Genomic DNA, 16,421 nt, shown 5'->3' with positions numbered 1-16,421 from the left:
ATTGTTTTGAGTTTAGCCTACTTGGTTCAAATCAAAGCAGGCGCCATTTTTAAATGTACTTTTAAACAAAAGTTTATTCAGTAAACGTAAATACAATTTTAACTTGTACAAAGAGGAAACTCACATTAATGTTAAGCTACTCAGGGTTACTTGAGGTAAATATTTCAGATACTTGTATTCAAAAGTTAGACATGTTTGAACTTGTCGAGCTTCCTCAAACTAACGGTCCAGACGCATCACTCTGACGTCATGCCGACAAAAGAGACGTGGCACGCGGACGGTTGATTGATCAGCGCTGTTGGTTGAGAGAGCGTCGCGTCGCACTGTTTCACTCAGCAGCAGGAAGTCACGGCAACCCGAGCTGATAACACCACAACTGGACCACAGACATGGCTTCAAATAATGGCTCAGTCGGCAAATGGGAGGTAGTGAAGAAAGGAAAGAAAAACACCAGCTCAGGTGGAGCGAAGAACCCGACTGACAAGAAAACCGGCAGCGGGGGACGGAAAGCCCTGGGCGAATCTAACCAGCCATCCAGACGTAAGTGAACATGGCCCTCATAGACCGCTGCTAGCTTCTCTGTGACCCATTTACCTTACTGCTGAAGTTCACATGAAAGAAAACGGATGGAGCTACCTGTTTGTCTGTGTCCACGAACTAAACTGTCTCTTTCGACATCCACTTTTTGGTCGGTCATAATACTGGAAATGACGATGGCTCGGAACTGTCATATGATTTGACAAGCTAGCCGCTGTAGCATAGCATCGCGCAGTAACGCTACTTCCTACGGCTGTTTTTTTGTTGTCTCCTTTGGGGGCGGGGGGGTTACCAGTTTGTCTGCGTGGCTGTACTTAACCTTATCTGCTGACACACTAATTTCAAATTAATAGCTTTAAAAGCTTTCTGGGCGATGTGCTCCTGTCCCATACAGCTTGAAGGAATTGCTAGTCCGCCGTTAGCTTGCTAGCAGCCTTTCAAGCAGTGTGTCAACACAGGCAACGTCATCACTGAGGATCTGCATCTCTGGACAATGTGTTCACTGACTTTGTGGCCTTTTTGTTTTTATTCTGCTGTTAAACTTTTAAATTCAACTCTTGGCTGTTGTTACATAGCTGAACCGTATATGGTTAGGCTTATTAATTAGGCTTATTTCCACTTACAGGGACAGCTGTCACATGAGTGATCATTCATCAGTGTGGCTAATTGAATCCCAGATTTCCCCCTTTGCATGATTTATTAAAGGATTAGACTTATCAATAGGCTGTATTTTTCTTACTGTCAACATATATAAGAAAAGAAAAACACAAACATTTTATTATACTAATAAGTATGCCTGTGCAATATATCAATATATCGTTTTTGTGATACAAGACTATATATCATCTAATATGTTGGACATCATCGTGTCGTGATATGGCCTGAGTGTTATCCTTCCCTGGTTTTAAAGGCTACATTACAATAAAGTAGTAGTTTTCCCAACTTGCCAATGCTTGCCTTTACCCATTCAGTTATTATATCCACATTACTGATGATTATTGATCAGAAATCTCATTGTGTTAATATTTTGTGAAAGTACCAATTGTCATCCCTACAATACTGCCGAATCATCGATGGAGGTATTTTGTCAATAATATAAAAATTAAAAAAAATGTTAATTTTGTTATCCAGTTCCAATCCTAATGTATATGAATTTGCTGCTGGGAATATAAAAAACTGTCTTCAATGGCCTTTTAATAAATAATAATAGTAATGATAAAATTACAGTTTATTTGCCACCCATTTTTTAACCTTTATGACTACAATTGTAATCAATGGACTTGGGGCTTAGTGCCACAGACAGTGTGGGGAAGTGCAGAAGTATTGAGAGGTGCACGTGCACTTAACTAACACTGCTGGTTTTTATGACGATAATAATATATATCTGTGAAGCTAACACCAGTTTTCTCTGTTATGGAAGGAGAATAGATACAGTATAATTATCTGTATCCTAATTGAAGTTCTGTGCTGTTGCAGTATTAGATAGATGGTAGTAATGCGCATGAATTTGCAGGATTTTAGATTTTTTCATGCTTTAATAGTTTGAGGCTCTGTCTTGAAGAGTTAAAATCCACCTTCAAGATCTTCATTATGAGTTATGTTCTAACATGTTGCAATCAAATTACCATACAGCAAACCGGGGGACAGGTAGTATTCTTGTATAGAAAAACCACACGTTGCTCAGAGCACTGGTCAACAGAGGCCAATAAGCAAACTTTTGACCCAGGTAACCCAGCAGATTAATCTGACCATGGGAAACACCACACTAACCACATTAAATCTGGCAGTTATTCTGTATGGTGTGATGATACCTTTAGTAGAACAAAATTACAGACCCACAGCATGATGGATTGTTTTGTTTTATATTCAGCATAATTAACATTCAGTAAACCTGACAGCAACTATCCTCAACTACCGCACCCTCCCCACAGGTATGGCTGTGAGTTAAATAATGGGTGACAGAGCAGATTAGATCCGACTTTGCCACTGCTATTTGTTTATGCACCAGTTTTATCAGTGAATCAGCTCGTCCAAAGTCTGTCTGACTGGTCACAATGACTGTATCAGTGATGAGGTGGTGTAAAAGTTTTGTCTAGAAGAAATACATGTCTCTTTTTGGTATATAAACTCTTTAACCAACATAGTGAGAAGTATTTAATCTGAATTGTGGTTTACACAGCATATCCAGGATCATACTTTCTTTTGAAAGTCTGCTTCAGCATTACCAGGCTCTACAAATAATCAGATACTGAACTCTTAAAGATGATCAATATTATAATCAACAAGACAAAGCTCAGTTTAAAGCCTTAAAGGCTTCCATACTTGAATCATGAGATTGTTACTGTTGAGTTTGTGAGTTTGGCATGTTCAAAATTATCCTTCAGCCACAGGTTCAGCTTGAGACTTTTGTATCTGTTCGAGCAGCTTTGTGGGTTGTGTGTCTTCACATGGAGACACCAGAAAGAAAAGTGTTAGTTATATAATGCTTGATTTAGCTCAAAACAGCTTTTGGAAGGTGAGACTACACTTGTAGTTTGTCACTGACAGGGCTCCAGTGTCCAGACTGACCTTTTGACACTGGTTGCACAGGTGCCCCTAAATTTTTCATTTAGGTGCACCAGCACATAATTTAAGTGCACCCAATAATGCATTTTAAAAAATTATATGAATTATTGTAAACAGGAATAAAGGTGCAGATAAACGTTTTTTCTTATTTTAAGTCACAGCACATGCAGCAAGAAATTGCAAAAACCTCAATAACCTAAATGTTGAAAATGCTTAACAAACAGCATTTTGCATTCAGCATTTCAACTTTGTTTTAAAACAACATACTATAAAGCTGGCTCTAAAATATGGATGTTTGTCAGATTATTATTTTATTAACCTTAAAAGTACATTATTCTCCAGAGAGAAAGGGGAAGATGCATACAATCCAATGATAGACTAACAGGACATGGGACCTTCAGCAAATGGGTTTATATGCTAATATTTGTTCAAAGGCAACTGTCTACACACCCAGTTGATATCTGTAAATATAAAAATATATTTATAGGCTACTTTTTTTATAATCAGACCTATTGAATATCAGGTGAAATGACGCAACCATGAAAACAAATTTTTGGGAAGAGTCGCATCCTTGAGCCCTGATTTAGCCAAGATCTTCTCACATCACTAAATTAGACAAAAAAATAATAATATAAGAGGCTTTCTTAAGGCTCTGCCCTGCAGCCTTTAGTCTTGTTTATAATGTCTGTTATTGCATATTTAAATACATACCTTCACCTTGAGGAGGTCATATATAAGACAGCTGATGTGATGCATATATTGGACTTGTTCCACATTACATGTCTGAACGTGTTATAGGATATTTGATATGGGCTCATCTTTCAACAGGAGTGATTATGTCAAGTCCAACGTGTATGATGTTGATTTACATGCTACACGCTATTTTGTAGGCACCTTCATTTATGGAGGGTTAAAAAAAATCCACCTGGTTTTTACTTTATATTACTGTATTAATTTCAGCAGTAGAAAGCTTTGTGAAATTGTTCTGTTTTGTTTTTTGACTTGACCCCAACCCACTTTTTAGAAATTGTTAACTTAAATGATATCTGTAGAACTGGTTTATCTGTATTGGTATTAATTAGTTTTTCAGCCCTCCTATCTGTAAATACCAGCATAACCTTTTACGACACAGTTCATGTGTTTCTTAAATAATGCCAGACAAACATCAGAAAATCCTTCTGACATTATACACAGAGAAAGACTTGCCTTGCTGCAGTCTGCTCTATGTTGTTGAGAAGGGTCTGAAGGTGTTTTGCTCTGTATCTATATGTGAAGCTTCCTGTCAGCTATTCTTCTGCTGGTGTGAGAATCCATTGGAGTCCATCCACCCTGTAAGAGGGCCACGCTGGGTGCAACTACTCAGATTACACCCCGACACAACATAAAGACCCTCTGCTGAAATATGCCAGGACAGTGTCCAAAATCACTCACACTGATTGGTTTGCTATACAGTGAGCAGTACTGTAAATTGAGATTTCAGACACAGATGGATCGTTACTTTGCGTCATCAGTGACGGGTGTAGAGCCTCACAGCAGTTATTTCCGCATCTGTAGCTGTGCTCCCATCATAGACTTTATAAAACATTAATGGAGCTTCTGGGTCTAAATTATATAAAATAGTCATTCCTCACACATTGCTTTATATTTTACTTTAAAATTTTTGACACTCGTCTTGTGCTTGTTTTGCTAACACATTCCCCCTAAGAAGACAGTACTTTCTTTGTGTTGATGTATTTGACATTTACAGATTACAAGACTGGTGGCAAATCTCCAAAGTGTTTGCTGGAGTGATGTAGTTCTTCTTGTATTTAGTGATGCTGACTAGATTCTTGTAAAGTCTGTCTTGGCAGATACTGCAAGTGGCTTACTTTGATCTGTTTAATTACTGCAGGGGTAGTACATATCTGTTCGATAGAGGTACTACTTTTTTAAAAGTTTGCTTGAGGTGGAACAGTGAATTTGGTACAGTGCCTGTGCCTGGACCCATCTTTGTGATTACTCACTGTTGACCTTGTCTCGTTTTGTGTAGCTTTCCTAGATTTATTTTCATGGAAATTGCCAATCGTATTGATGTATATGAAAGAAGTAATCTCGAGCTCAAAACCTTGTTAAAACATAGCTATCCAACCAGCTTGTCTGCTGTTTCAAATGATGTTTATCGTTGTAATTTTTAAGTATACAGTTATATTAACACTGACAATCTTTCACATGAAGCTATATTTTATAAGAGTGTACATAGAGAATTAAAATAAAACAAATGTCAACAACATAAAACAATTGATTGAATTGAATAAGTTGAGAAAAAGCTTAGGATAAACCTGGCCGATTATCAGGGACAATATTCTGCATTTTCCCCCATTATCTGTGTATCTTTTTGTGTCCGATTGCCGATAAAATAAATATAGTATCATCAGCTATCTTTCTTCAGGAAGTTCTTCAGAACTATTAAGGGCTTTTAAAGTAATTTAGATAATCTTAAAGTGAATTCTTAAATGAAAACATTGTACAGTGTCTAAGTTTCAAGGAAAAGATAAGGACTATAAAAAACAACAAAAAAACACTGGTTTGTTTCCCCCAGTGTCGGGGCACATGAAGTATTCCTAGTCACTACTCAAGTGGCCTCATTTGTTATTGCCCTGTTACTGTACTTCACTGCAGCAGAAGTCTTATCATGTCAAGAGCTGCTGCTGGAAATGACCACTTCCTGACACTTAAGGATATTTGTTTAGTATTAATGTACGTCACGTGACGAGACTGGTCAGATTACGCCTTTTAGTACTTTCCTTGCTATTCGGGTATTGCTTACTAAACTGAGACATTCATGCAGATGACAACTGGCTTCAGTGAGGGTAATAAATACTTTGTAATGTTACTCATGAAGTAAGTCTGCCTGCTGTGATGGATTTATTTCCATTCAGGGAAGTGAACAATAATGAAAAATAATAAAGAAGTTAAGGTGATAGTCAGTCCTGAACACTGACACTATGATGAGACAGGCCCCCTCTTTGCGTTACAGCCCTGTGTTATGCCGACACTTACACAGACCCGATATAGATTTAGGTTTGTAAGCAGCATGTAGAGCTAAATGATCAGTGAACAACTGGTGACCTCTGTCAACACTGACTCAAGTCTGTGGGTGGGGTTGACTGGGATTCTTGTCTGCAGTCATATGGACTCGTAGTTGAATTCTTTAAATACAACCTTTACTACAGTTAGTTAAGGTCAGAGCATAATGGAGCAGCTTACTCTGGAATAAATTTAACATTAATAGTCTGGGTTTCAGTGTGAGTTTTAATGGATAAGATATGCATTATTTAAATTTTTTCTTATGTTGAAAACATCCTTTGAAAAGACCAAAACCAACCAATAAAATTAACCTACAAGCCTGATGTAGCTTATTCCTCTGTGCCGTAGAATCCCATTTCCAAATACTTTATGCTTTAATAAGCCATAATGTTGCACTGTGTGAAAGGTTTCTTCATTACAATGAGCATTGTAACTGTAGTTCATTTTGATTCAATCCCACATACAGCTCCAGATCTAAAAAAGTATATTATATATATATATATATGAGTATAGTTTACTAAAAAGAAACGACTGTTCCCAGCTGTGTTAGGAAATAACTATGGCAAAAAAGGAACTGTATATTTGTGGCCTGTTTTATTTATGTCTTTCTGGGGAAAGAATGACAGCTACAGTCAGGGATTTGTTCATCATTTGGGACTTGTTGACAATAAATAAAGTATAGAATGATGTCAGCCTTATCATTTCAGAGGCTTTTGGAGACATTTTGGTAATACAAAATAAATTACCAAATTATAAGTTCTGGGGTATGCTGAAAACTTAAAAACTGTGATGTTTTGATACTAATATTTGTATTAGCTACCTCAGTACACAGAACATATTATTATTCACCCTCAAAACTTCAAACTGGTCGAGCTCTAATATAAACTCCGTTAGCACGGACACTAGACACAGTGGATTCTTAACACACAGGGGAATACTTGGAATGCTGCTGGTGCTTAACCCTGTTCCTTTGTGAATTGTAATGAGCGTTGCATGAATATTGTCTGGTATTATAACAGCTCATTACGTAAGCCAAAGAGGGCGGGTGGAAGCACTGAATGTGAGGGGAGCGGAATGCCTTGGTTTCAAGGATTAACTTGATTCACAGGGTGAATGTGAGAAAGTGTTATAGAAGACGGAAGAAGTTTGAAAATAGACTCATTTCTGCACAGAGGCGTGTCTTAACCACAGCTGCCTTGTTTCCTTCAGCACCCCTGAAGATGTCAGAGACTCTGTACGATGGCTTTGAGAAGATGGGAAAAAAACAGAACAAGGAGCAGGTTCCACCAGCAGCTGAGCCTGAAAATAAGAAGCCCTCATCAAGTAAACCATCCAAGAAGACACACCCCAGCAATACAGTCACCCACCCGACTCACAAGAGCCTTGAGGAGGCCTTCAAATCTGTGAGTAATGCACATACCCCTCTGTTTTCTATCTTTTTAAAACTTCTGGGTTGTTGAAATATTGGGTCAGTGAGATTTGTTTACAATCTAAAGTCGTATTTCTTGCATTTTTTAATGAGAAGAGGATAATTTTGGGGACTATTTTGAAGATTCTGTGTTCTTTTTTCCCTAAAACACCATTTGTGGCTAAGATTTAAGAACTAACTGATTATTAATCATCCTCAATAGTGGGTTAGGAATTAGTCTGATCATTGTAAGTGAATGAAAGGATAAAAAAAATAAATGTAATAGGGGGTAAAACCTCTTAAAGCCATAAATATGTTCACAGAAACAGTGCTACATTGTTGCATTTCCAAAGCAAAGTATCACATGCTGAAATGCAGTCTCATCCCTGCATAATGGACGTTTTGTTTCTTAATGTTTTATTTCCGTCTTGTTCTGTTTTAGTTGGATGTTGGTGACCTGAAGCAGCAGTTGGCCCGCAGTCAGACCCTGTTTCCAGAAAACCCATCAGTGTGGCTTAAAGACCTGGCAGGATACCTCAACCTCCATCTGACTGCGCCAGAGGCTGAGCCCACACTCAGCAGCTATGCTCACGGTCGGTCAAACTCACACTTTATTTTGTTTTAAAGAAAGATTAAGAATAAAATATTGTGCACATTCAATATAGCCCAAACAGACTGTTGGTACTGACACAATAATCAAAGGACGGTACTTATTTCATGTCCTCTTTTTGTCCCCAGACTACCCATACTGTCTTACAGGAAAAGAGCTGAAGGGCGTGATCAAAGGCCTCATTGGACGCTGCGGTGACATTCTGCCGGATTTATTCGACCACTGTGTTTATACTATGCTCAGGGAGCTGGACAGACAGTCAGGTAAGAGTAAGAGCTCAAATGGAGGGTTGGAGGTGGTTTGTGCTGTGGATTAAAGACAGAAGTGATGCAGTAATGAAAGCTATTGTAATGCAACAGCCCTTGATATCGTTCTATCTTCTACTCAAAAAAATTCTCCTTCTCCTTCTCTTCCTCCTTCTTCCTTCTTCTTCTTCTAACAGCCACCTACCTATCTGAGATTGTAAATGCTGCACTTGTTAAATCAATGAAAGCATGTTGTCTTCATTTTATCGGCTCTATAATTAGCTGATAATGAGGAAATAATGGTAGAGAGCAAAAATGGGGATAACATGCAACAAAGGTCAAGCTGGACAAGGAAATTCTAATTAATAAAACACCCAACGGTTTTTCTCTCTGTTTCTAGGAGAACCTCTGCATGGCTACAGAGTTTGCATTCAGGCAATCCTACAGGACAAACCCAGAATAGCCACCCAAAACCTGTCAGAGGTGAGTGAGTGTGTGTCCTTGAGCCCTGCAGATAAGTGGCAGGTTTCTGCTTCACTGCCCTTGTCTGCTCTGAATGTACAATTCAAACTTCAGTACTATTGTCCAATTTACTGGGGATTTTTCTTTTTCAATATTATATTTAATATCCTTTCCTTCTTGTATGTCCTTCTAGTATTTGGAGTTATTGCGGTCAGTTCAGAATCGTCCAGTGAAGTGTTTGACCATCATGTGGGCTCTTGGACAAGCTGGATTTTATGACCTCAGCCAAGGACTAAGAGGTAATGGACAAGTCAAACACTTACCCAAAGAATTTACACACATTTTCACACAACTACAAAGTATCTGCTCTTTCAAATACGAGAAACAGTATTTTATTATCCTCTCAGCTCGAATGTGTCTCCCCTTTCTCCCACTTTCCCAACAATATGTGCTAATAGACATTCTGGGTTGGGGGTTAGTAAAGCAACAGTGCACATTAGAGCAGTAACACATCCTCTGACAGCCATCTGTGCGCTTAAACACATGGTAGCTTCACACACTCAGCTTTTGCTCCTGGTCTTTGCCTGTATTTGATGAGGCTGTGAGGTGGGAGAGGCGTGGGTGTTAGTACAGTATGCAGGCATGGGAGGATGAATATTCTTGGAAAATTACATAACAACCTTCATCTGCAAAATAAGAGTATCAAGTACCATTCAACTCGCCCAAGGCAAGAAAGACACATTCTTAACAAAGCTGCAAATGCAAAATGTGCTGCATATTATCTTGATGTTAGAATATAATATCAGCTTAAGACCTGTTTAGAAACACTCCAATCTTATTATCGAGAATTTAAAAAAGCAGTCAAGAGTTTCCTGTCTGAGCCTCAGACTTTGATATAATTAGAATGAGCAAGACTTGACCAGTGTGACACGCAATGGGAATGTGGAAATATAGTATGAAAACAATAAAATAACCATAATAACCACCAATAACCACCAATTAAATCTGAGTGCATTTAGCATGACAGACTTGTATAACAGTGAAGCATCTCTGAGGGATGGCTGCAGAGCTCTTTATCCTTCAGGCTACCTTAGTTTTCACCATACTAGCAACCTTCATGTTCTGTTTCACTATGCTACTTATATAATTAGGCATGCGAGAACAAAACCTATGTTTTTCTGCAGTTGCTCTGGGCCAACAGTTGAGAACATTTAATGCCAGAACTAAAAGTTCTTATAAGATAAATCAAGTTCTTTATCTGTGTTTCAGTGTGGCTGGGTATCATGCTTCCTGTGCTTGGAGTGAAATCCTTGTCTTCATATGCCATTGCATACCTGGAGAGACTTCTGCTGTGAGTCCTTCTTAGAAATATGTTTGTTTTTTTGTTTTTTGTTTTTTGTTTTTTTCAGTACAATCCTCAAATTCAAAGGCAGTATTGTTGATACCGCCCAGGATAAGGTCAAACTGTTGTTGTAAAATACCCGTCTTTTTTTAAATGGCAGTTGTAGGAGCATGAATCTAATAATCTGTTGATTTTATTAAAAATCTAGATGTGGGTCTAACAAAAGCAATACTGTCAGTGCTGAAAAAAATTTTAGAAATCAAATCTTGACTTTAAAATCAAATCGAATCGTGGATTTGGAGAACCATGACACCTGTAGTACTGCACACTGTATAGTAACTGTAAATTCTTCATGCTCTTAACTGAGGGACACTGTTTTGTATATGTTTGCCTGTAATTGAAATATACCTTGACTGATTGTATATAATATTCTCCTTTTCCCAGACTTCATGCAAACCTGACAAAGGGATTTGGCATCATGGGTCCTAAAGAGTTCTTTCCTTTGCTGGATTTTGCCTTCATGCCCAAGAATGCCCTGTCACCAAGGTAAATGTAACATAATGAATAATGCAGATTTCTGCTTGTGTAAAAAATGGTAAAGGTGTCATTGAAGGTATTTTTATTGTGTTCAGTCTGCAGGAGCAGCTGAGGCGTCTGTACCCTCGACTGAAGGTCCTCGCGTTTGGAGCCAAACCCGAGAGCACATTACACACATACCTGCCATCGTTTCTGTCCAGAGCCACACCACACTGTCCAGATGACATGAAGAGAGAGGTACACACACAGACGTACAAACTCTGAATGTGTTTTAGACTTTAAACTGATCTTTTCTATGTAATACTACTGTCTTGACCAATGCAAAAGATGTAGTGTAGTTTAGCTTGGTGCAGCTGCATAAATCTTTTAGGTGTATGTGACCTATCAGACAGTAAGTTGTTATAACCTCATTATAGTGACCAGCTTGAAAAGAAATTACGCTCTCAAACACTCTCACTGTGTTTATAACCACTAGCCAGCTAACTCATTCCATGAGTTAACTGGCCAAATATTACTGCTGACAAATGACATCATTTCCTGGTCTGCTTTAATGGCATTTAACTTAACAGTAATACAAGTAATTATCCATAATATGTAGCTACAAGATGTATTCTTGAGAAGGATGTGTTCTTGATCTGCTATCATTGTTGTTTGATCATCATAAAATTCACTGGTTAGCTTAACTAAGAGATGAAAGAAGGCAGTATTGAGAAATATAGCTTAAAAATGAATAGAATTTGAATCAGAAATCAAACTGAGTCTTTTTGTCTTTCTCTTCTTCCTCTCTCGTGTGTTTTGCAGCTGCTCAGCAGTATGACGGAGTGTTTGTGTGTGGACGTGCAGAGTCTAGGAGTGTGGAGGCAGCTCTATACCAAACACTTAGCCCAGTCCAGGTGAGTTATACATGTTTTTGTGTCTTTTTAAGCTGTGAGAAGTACAATGAAAACAGCGTTGCTCTATGGCAAAAGCATACTTCACAATTAAAGATAAGACGTTAAAGATTCTTTCTGGATTTCAGCCATTTATATACTGATAAATAGAGCTGACCTCATTTCTGTTTTCCTCTCCAGTCTGCTGTTGAATCATTTATTGAAGTCTTGGAATATCCTGCCACCAAAGGTACGACTCCTGCCGTGACGTCTGATGGTTTAAAAGCCCAGATTCACCTCCCTTGAGATGGTTTAATTGGAGCGTAACAGCATGTTTTTACTCCGTGTGATGCAGCAAGCAAGCTTAGAGTTGATAACTAAGGATAAAACCACCTTTTATTGTTTCTTTAATCATCTTGTTTTTGACTAATTGTGCTTTATTTTCCTTTTAGCTCCGGAAGAACCTTGAAGAAACAATCCAGTCTTTCAAAGTGACCAATGAGGAGATGAGAGACACTGTTGAATCTCAGGACCTTCAGGAGTGCAATAGCCTGTGCCAGGTGAGACAGAGTCGAATCGACAGTCATCTTTAACCATGAGAAATGTTGGGAATTTTAACAGGTATTGGATATAGCTCCACTCACTTTACTCTCAGTAGCGTTTTTCTCAGTGTTGTCCTCTTCTGTCTCCAGAATCTGCAGGTAAAGATGCGTGGTCGTGGCTTCCCCTGGTCCAAACTCCTCATGGTTCTGCTCGTTTTTGTTGCCGGCTTCATCGCTCATGACATCAGATCCCACGGCTCCTTCACAGGTCCGTCCGAGTCCTCTTTACTCATCACAATAACTAGTCTTTATGTTTGTTCCTGAGGTCTTACAACATGCGTTGTTTGTTTCAGATTCCAGCACAGCCAGGCATCTCCGCAGCTCAGGGGTCACAGCCGTATCTCAACAGGCCTGGGGCAAAATAACAGTGTACACCAAACAGGGTTTCGGGTATGACCTCACTTATCTCGTCACATATGTGTTTGTGAACAATCATTTGACCAATACACCATATATGTTGCTCTCTCCTCTCACAAATTAACCAAATTACCATCCACTGTGTGCCAGATATATGTATCTCTCTTTTAGGCTTTGTCCTGGTTGACTTTTGTACACTTTGTCTGACCAGAGGCCGGTCACGCCAAAGAATAAAAATAGCTCAGTATCTAGCACACATCGGATTCATTTCCTGTATACAAAGCAGTTTGCTCACTGGCTCAGTGTTGGCAGAAACATGTTCCCAAAGTGATGTTTTGAATAACTGTAGTTTGTCTGAAGTTACTTTTCACATTAGTTAGTTTACAGTAATATAGAAAATATAACAAACTCAGTGGCCACTTTATAAGGTACAACGGCTCAATCTAATTTAATCCAGTGACTTGTATGATGCCTATAATGTTACGTTTTTGTTGACACTGTCAAAGAAATACTTATTCAGTTATACATTTTAGCATTGAACGCATAGTTAGTGGTAGTGTTGTACTGGACTGCTTTACGTTCAGAGGTGTTTCTACTATTCTGTCCCCCTCGGATATGTAAATTAAAAGACAAAATATTAGAAACACTTACTCAATGTAATGCAGTCCAATTTAACACCACTTTCAATACGACCTTTTCAATAATAAATTAATCCATTCTAATTCTCTGATTCCAGATTCTTAATTGTGAATATTTTCTGTGTTATTAGTTTACTATGACAGTAAACTGATTTATATCTGGGTTGTGGACAAAAGAAGACATTTGAGGGTGTCATTTTCTGACATTTTATAGACCAAATAACTAATCGCTTAATCTAGAAAATAATCAACAAATTAATCGACAATGAAAATAATCAGTAGTTGCAGCCTTAATGACAATGTCGCCCCAAAACTGAATACTGTGAGCTTCTTAAAGATAGATGCTATTGCAGGGCTGTTATATGGTATTGCAGTAGATTTTAGGCGTACCTGATAAAGTGGCCACTGAGTGTGTGTATAATATAGAAAAAAAAAAAAAAATGTAATACATTTAAATAACACACTGACTTGTGTCTGTTTTTGTTTTTTTTTTTGTGTGTGTGTGTCCTCGGTAGCTGGTTGGAGACGAACACTCCTCATTATTACTCTGAGTGTGTTCGGGTTGTGGGGCCACTAATGGAACAAGGTCTGGAAAAGGCAAAAACAGCAGCCATCTTCATCTCTGAAAACACCACACAGTTTATTCTCTGGGTCAAAGAAAAGACACCACAGGCCATAGAATGGGTAAGGCTGTGAAGAAACGGATGTAGAACTGTTACCTCCTTCTGCCAAAGCATCTGATGAGAATCAAGGTGCTGGAGCTAACAAGATGAAACAGTCATATTCTATGTTGTTGACTCGTGTCTCATCTCTGTCTACCTTTGCCCAGGTGAACGCCAACACTCCTGACAGTGTGTTCCAGGTGTTGGACTATTTAAAGGAGCTCCTCCTCTTCCTCCATCAGAACTATATCCTGCCAGCGCTGGCGTACGTAACTGACCTGCTACAACGAGCATGGACCAACCTACAGGACTCTTGCAAGTCAGTAACCTTGAGGAGTCTTTTAACCTTTTTGTTTGTTTGTTTGTTTGTTTTACTGTAACTGTGCATCCTTATTTCTCTGAATGTGAGCTGACTGGATTACATTTACATCTGGAATTGAAAAAAAGAGTGTCTGGATTTAGCTGCACCAGCTGTTCTTAAGTTTAAACTGATGTGTGTCACTAAATTAAAACTGGTGACACCACAAACAATAACTCTTACATAGAGCTATAATGCATCTGCCCAGTAACTTCCAGGTGCACCTGTTATGTAGCTACATCAGCTTGCCAATATAACGTGTTTAGCCTGAAGAGGAAATGTGGCATATGTTCAGCACATTTGAAAATTCTCTGATTCCAGCTTCTTAAATGTGAATATTTTCTGGTTTCTTTACTCCTCTGTGACAATAGACTGAATATATTTGGGTTGGGGACAAAACAAGATATTTGAAGACATCATCTTAGTCTTTGGGAAACATTGATCAACATTTTTCACCATTTTCTTACATTTTATAACCAAACAACTAATCAGTTAATCAAGAAAATAATTGACGGACTAATCAACAATGAAAGTAACCCTAAAAGCAGCCCTACTCGTTTTTAAAGTGGCATTTTTTCCAGTAAAGTAATACCTTCATTTATGATGTAATGGCGCTCAAGTTTTTTTATATGTAATTTGCCCCCAAAGCGGATCTTCTGTTACAGCTCATGATGACACTGTGACACCAATTTACAGATGTTTTTTTAACACATTTCTAAAGTTTTAATGGTTCAGTCACTTCAGTATATCACTAGTTTGAAACTACATAAGAGTTACAAACGGCGACAAATCAAAAAGCTGCATTTTTGTGATAATTTTTTAAAAACCTGCTTTTCTGTGTTTCCCTGCAGTGGTGAGGTGTCCGTATCGTGTCTGCAGAGCCACGCTTTGTCCTTCACCAACTCCACGTGGCAGCTGCTCCAACACACGACCTCGGCCATCAAGACGTGGGCGCAGGAGCTGCTGACACGAGCATGATGACATCACAGATGCTGACTAATTTATACACCCACACACACAATATACACACATGAAGTTATCTACACACACACTGACCCAATCTGTGGCTGCCTTTCAACGTGTCTGCTCCCGTCTCGCGCCGTGATTGGACACTGAGGGGTCAGACAAATAAAACTCTCACTCAGAAAGGACCCTTCAATCTCTTGTTTTGGCTAAATTTTTTAATCAGTTTGCTGTATAGATGTTTTTTTCTACCAATCCTTTTGTCACTGCTGGATGCAGAGGTCGTATCTCTCTATCTCTCTGTCCCTGAGTTTTCTACTGCAACTTTCAGCTGTTGCTTTAACCTTTGGGTTAAAAGAATTGTGTAATTTATAGAAAATGTAGGTTTGTAGATGATTTATAAACCATTTTTATTTAAAGATATAAAAAAGTGTTATGTGAAAACTTGGTAAAGGGCAGGGAAAAGACCAAAAAAACATATTCCAGACTTCTCCAAGCTACTCAAGACTTTGTCAGCTAACTTCATCCCCCACACTTGGTCCAGTTGACTATGGTAACGTGTGTCGGGCGCATTAAAGCCTTCATCAAGCCTGAGAAGCTGTCTGTTGGGCAGATCACAATGTAAAGCCTTCATTATGAAAGATTTGAATGGATTGACTCCTTCAGAGGATCTGGAGTGGAGTTCATAACCCAAAACGGGACACGAGGAGTCTCAGAACAGTTCAAAAAGGTCCAGAAGAAGAAGAAATCTACCTGCTGTCTCGTCTGTCCTGCACATTTTCTCATCATGCCTTTGCTGCTTCATCATCTGACTGCTGTTTCTCGTGCTTTTTCATTTGCCATCAGTTGCTCTTCACCTGAGCTAAAAGCAGCTCTGTGGTCGTGTACTCATACTTGAAGGCTGATGATATTCTTTCTGTCTGTGTGTGTGTGTTTGTGTGTGTGTGTGTGCCTGCGTGGATCGACAAGCTTATTCTCAATAATGGGGACATGTTTAACCCAGTGCCAACATCATCCTGTAGGCCCTAATGTGACTAAGAATAAACCCCATCAACCCCTCATCTGGGCAAAGTGAAGGTTCTGACCAGCTGATTCACTCACCCCACCTTGTAAACAAGATGTTTGGATGGATATGGCAATGACTAATGTCTTACTTTGTAATGTAAATGATTTATAATAAAGAATTCAACCCTATTCACT

The 16,421-nt window shown here is 38.7% G+C and overlaps 1 protein-coding gene across 1 annotated transcript; it reads left to right on the top strand.

Moving 5' to 3' along the window:
• Nucleotides 1-294: 294 nt before the first annotated feature.
• On the top strand, nt 295-16,415 carry tmem214 (transmembrane protein 214). Its single transcript, XM_073492659.1, has 17 exons — nt 295-540; nt 7,378-7,571; nt 8,019-8,169; nt 8,315-8,449; nt 8,832-8,914; nt 9,087-9,192; nt 10,163-10,244; nt 10,680-10,781; nt 10,868-11,009; nt 11,574-11,665; nt 11,843-11,891; nt 12,094-12,201; nt 12,334-12,451; nt 12,537-12,633; nt 13,754-13,922; nt 14,068-14,219; nt 15,110-16,415. Exons 1-17 carry the CDS (start codon nt 390-392, stop codon nt 15,234-15,236), a joined length of 2,058 nt encoding a protein of 685 aa, XP_073348760.1. The 5' UTR covers nt 295-389; the 3' UTR covers nt 15,237-16,415.
• Nucleotides 16,416-16,421: the final 6 nt, after the last annotated feature.

Source organism: Pagrus major, chromosome 22 (assembly GCF_040436345.1).
Source record: "Pagrus major chromosome 22, Pma_NU_1.0".
In the NCBI taxonomy this organism is placed as follows: Eukaryota; Metazoa; Chordata; class Actinopteri; order Spariformes; family Sparidae; genus Pagrus; species Pagrus major.
The sequence above is the reverse complement of the archived record's forward strand: the minus strand, read 5'-3'. Positions and strand labels throughout refer to the sequence as shown.

Bases quoted from the DNA above. Each gene is read 5' to 3' on its own strand.
- tmem214 (XM_073492659.1), top strand. From the start codon at position 390: ATGGCTTCAAATAATGGCTCAGTCGGCAAATGGGAGGTAGTGAAGAAA. The intron at 541-7,377 runs GTAAGTGAACAT...TGTTTCCTTCAG, and splicing joins ATCTAACCAGCCATCCAGAC to CACCCCTGAAGATGTCAGAG. The intron at 7,572-8,018 runs GTGAGTAATGCA...GTTCTGTTTTAG, and splicing joins TTGAGGAGGCCTTCAAATCT to TTGGATGTTGGTGACCTGAA.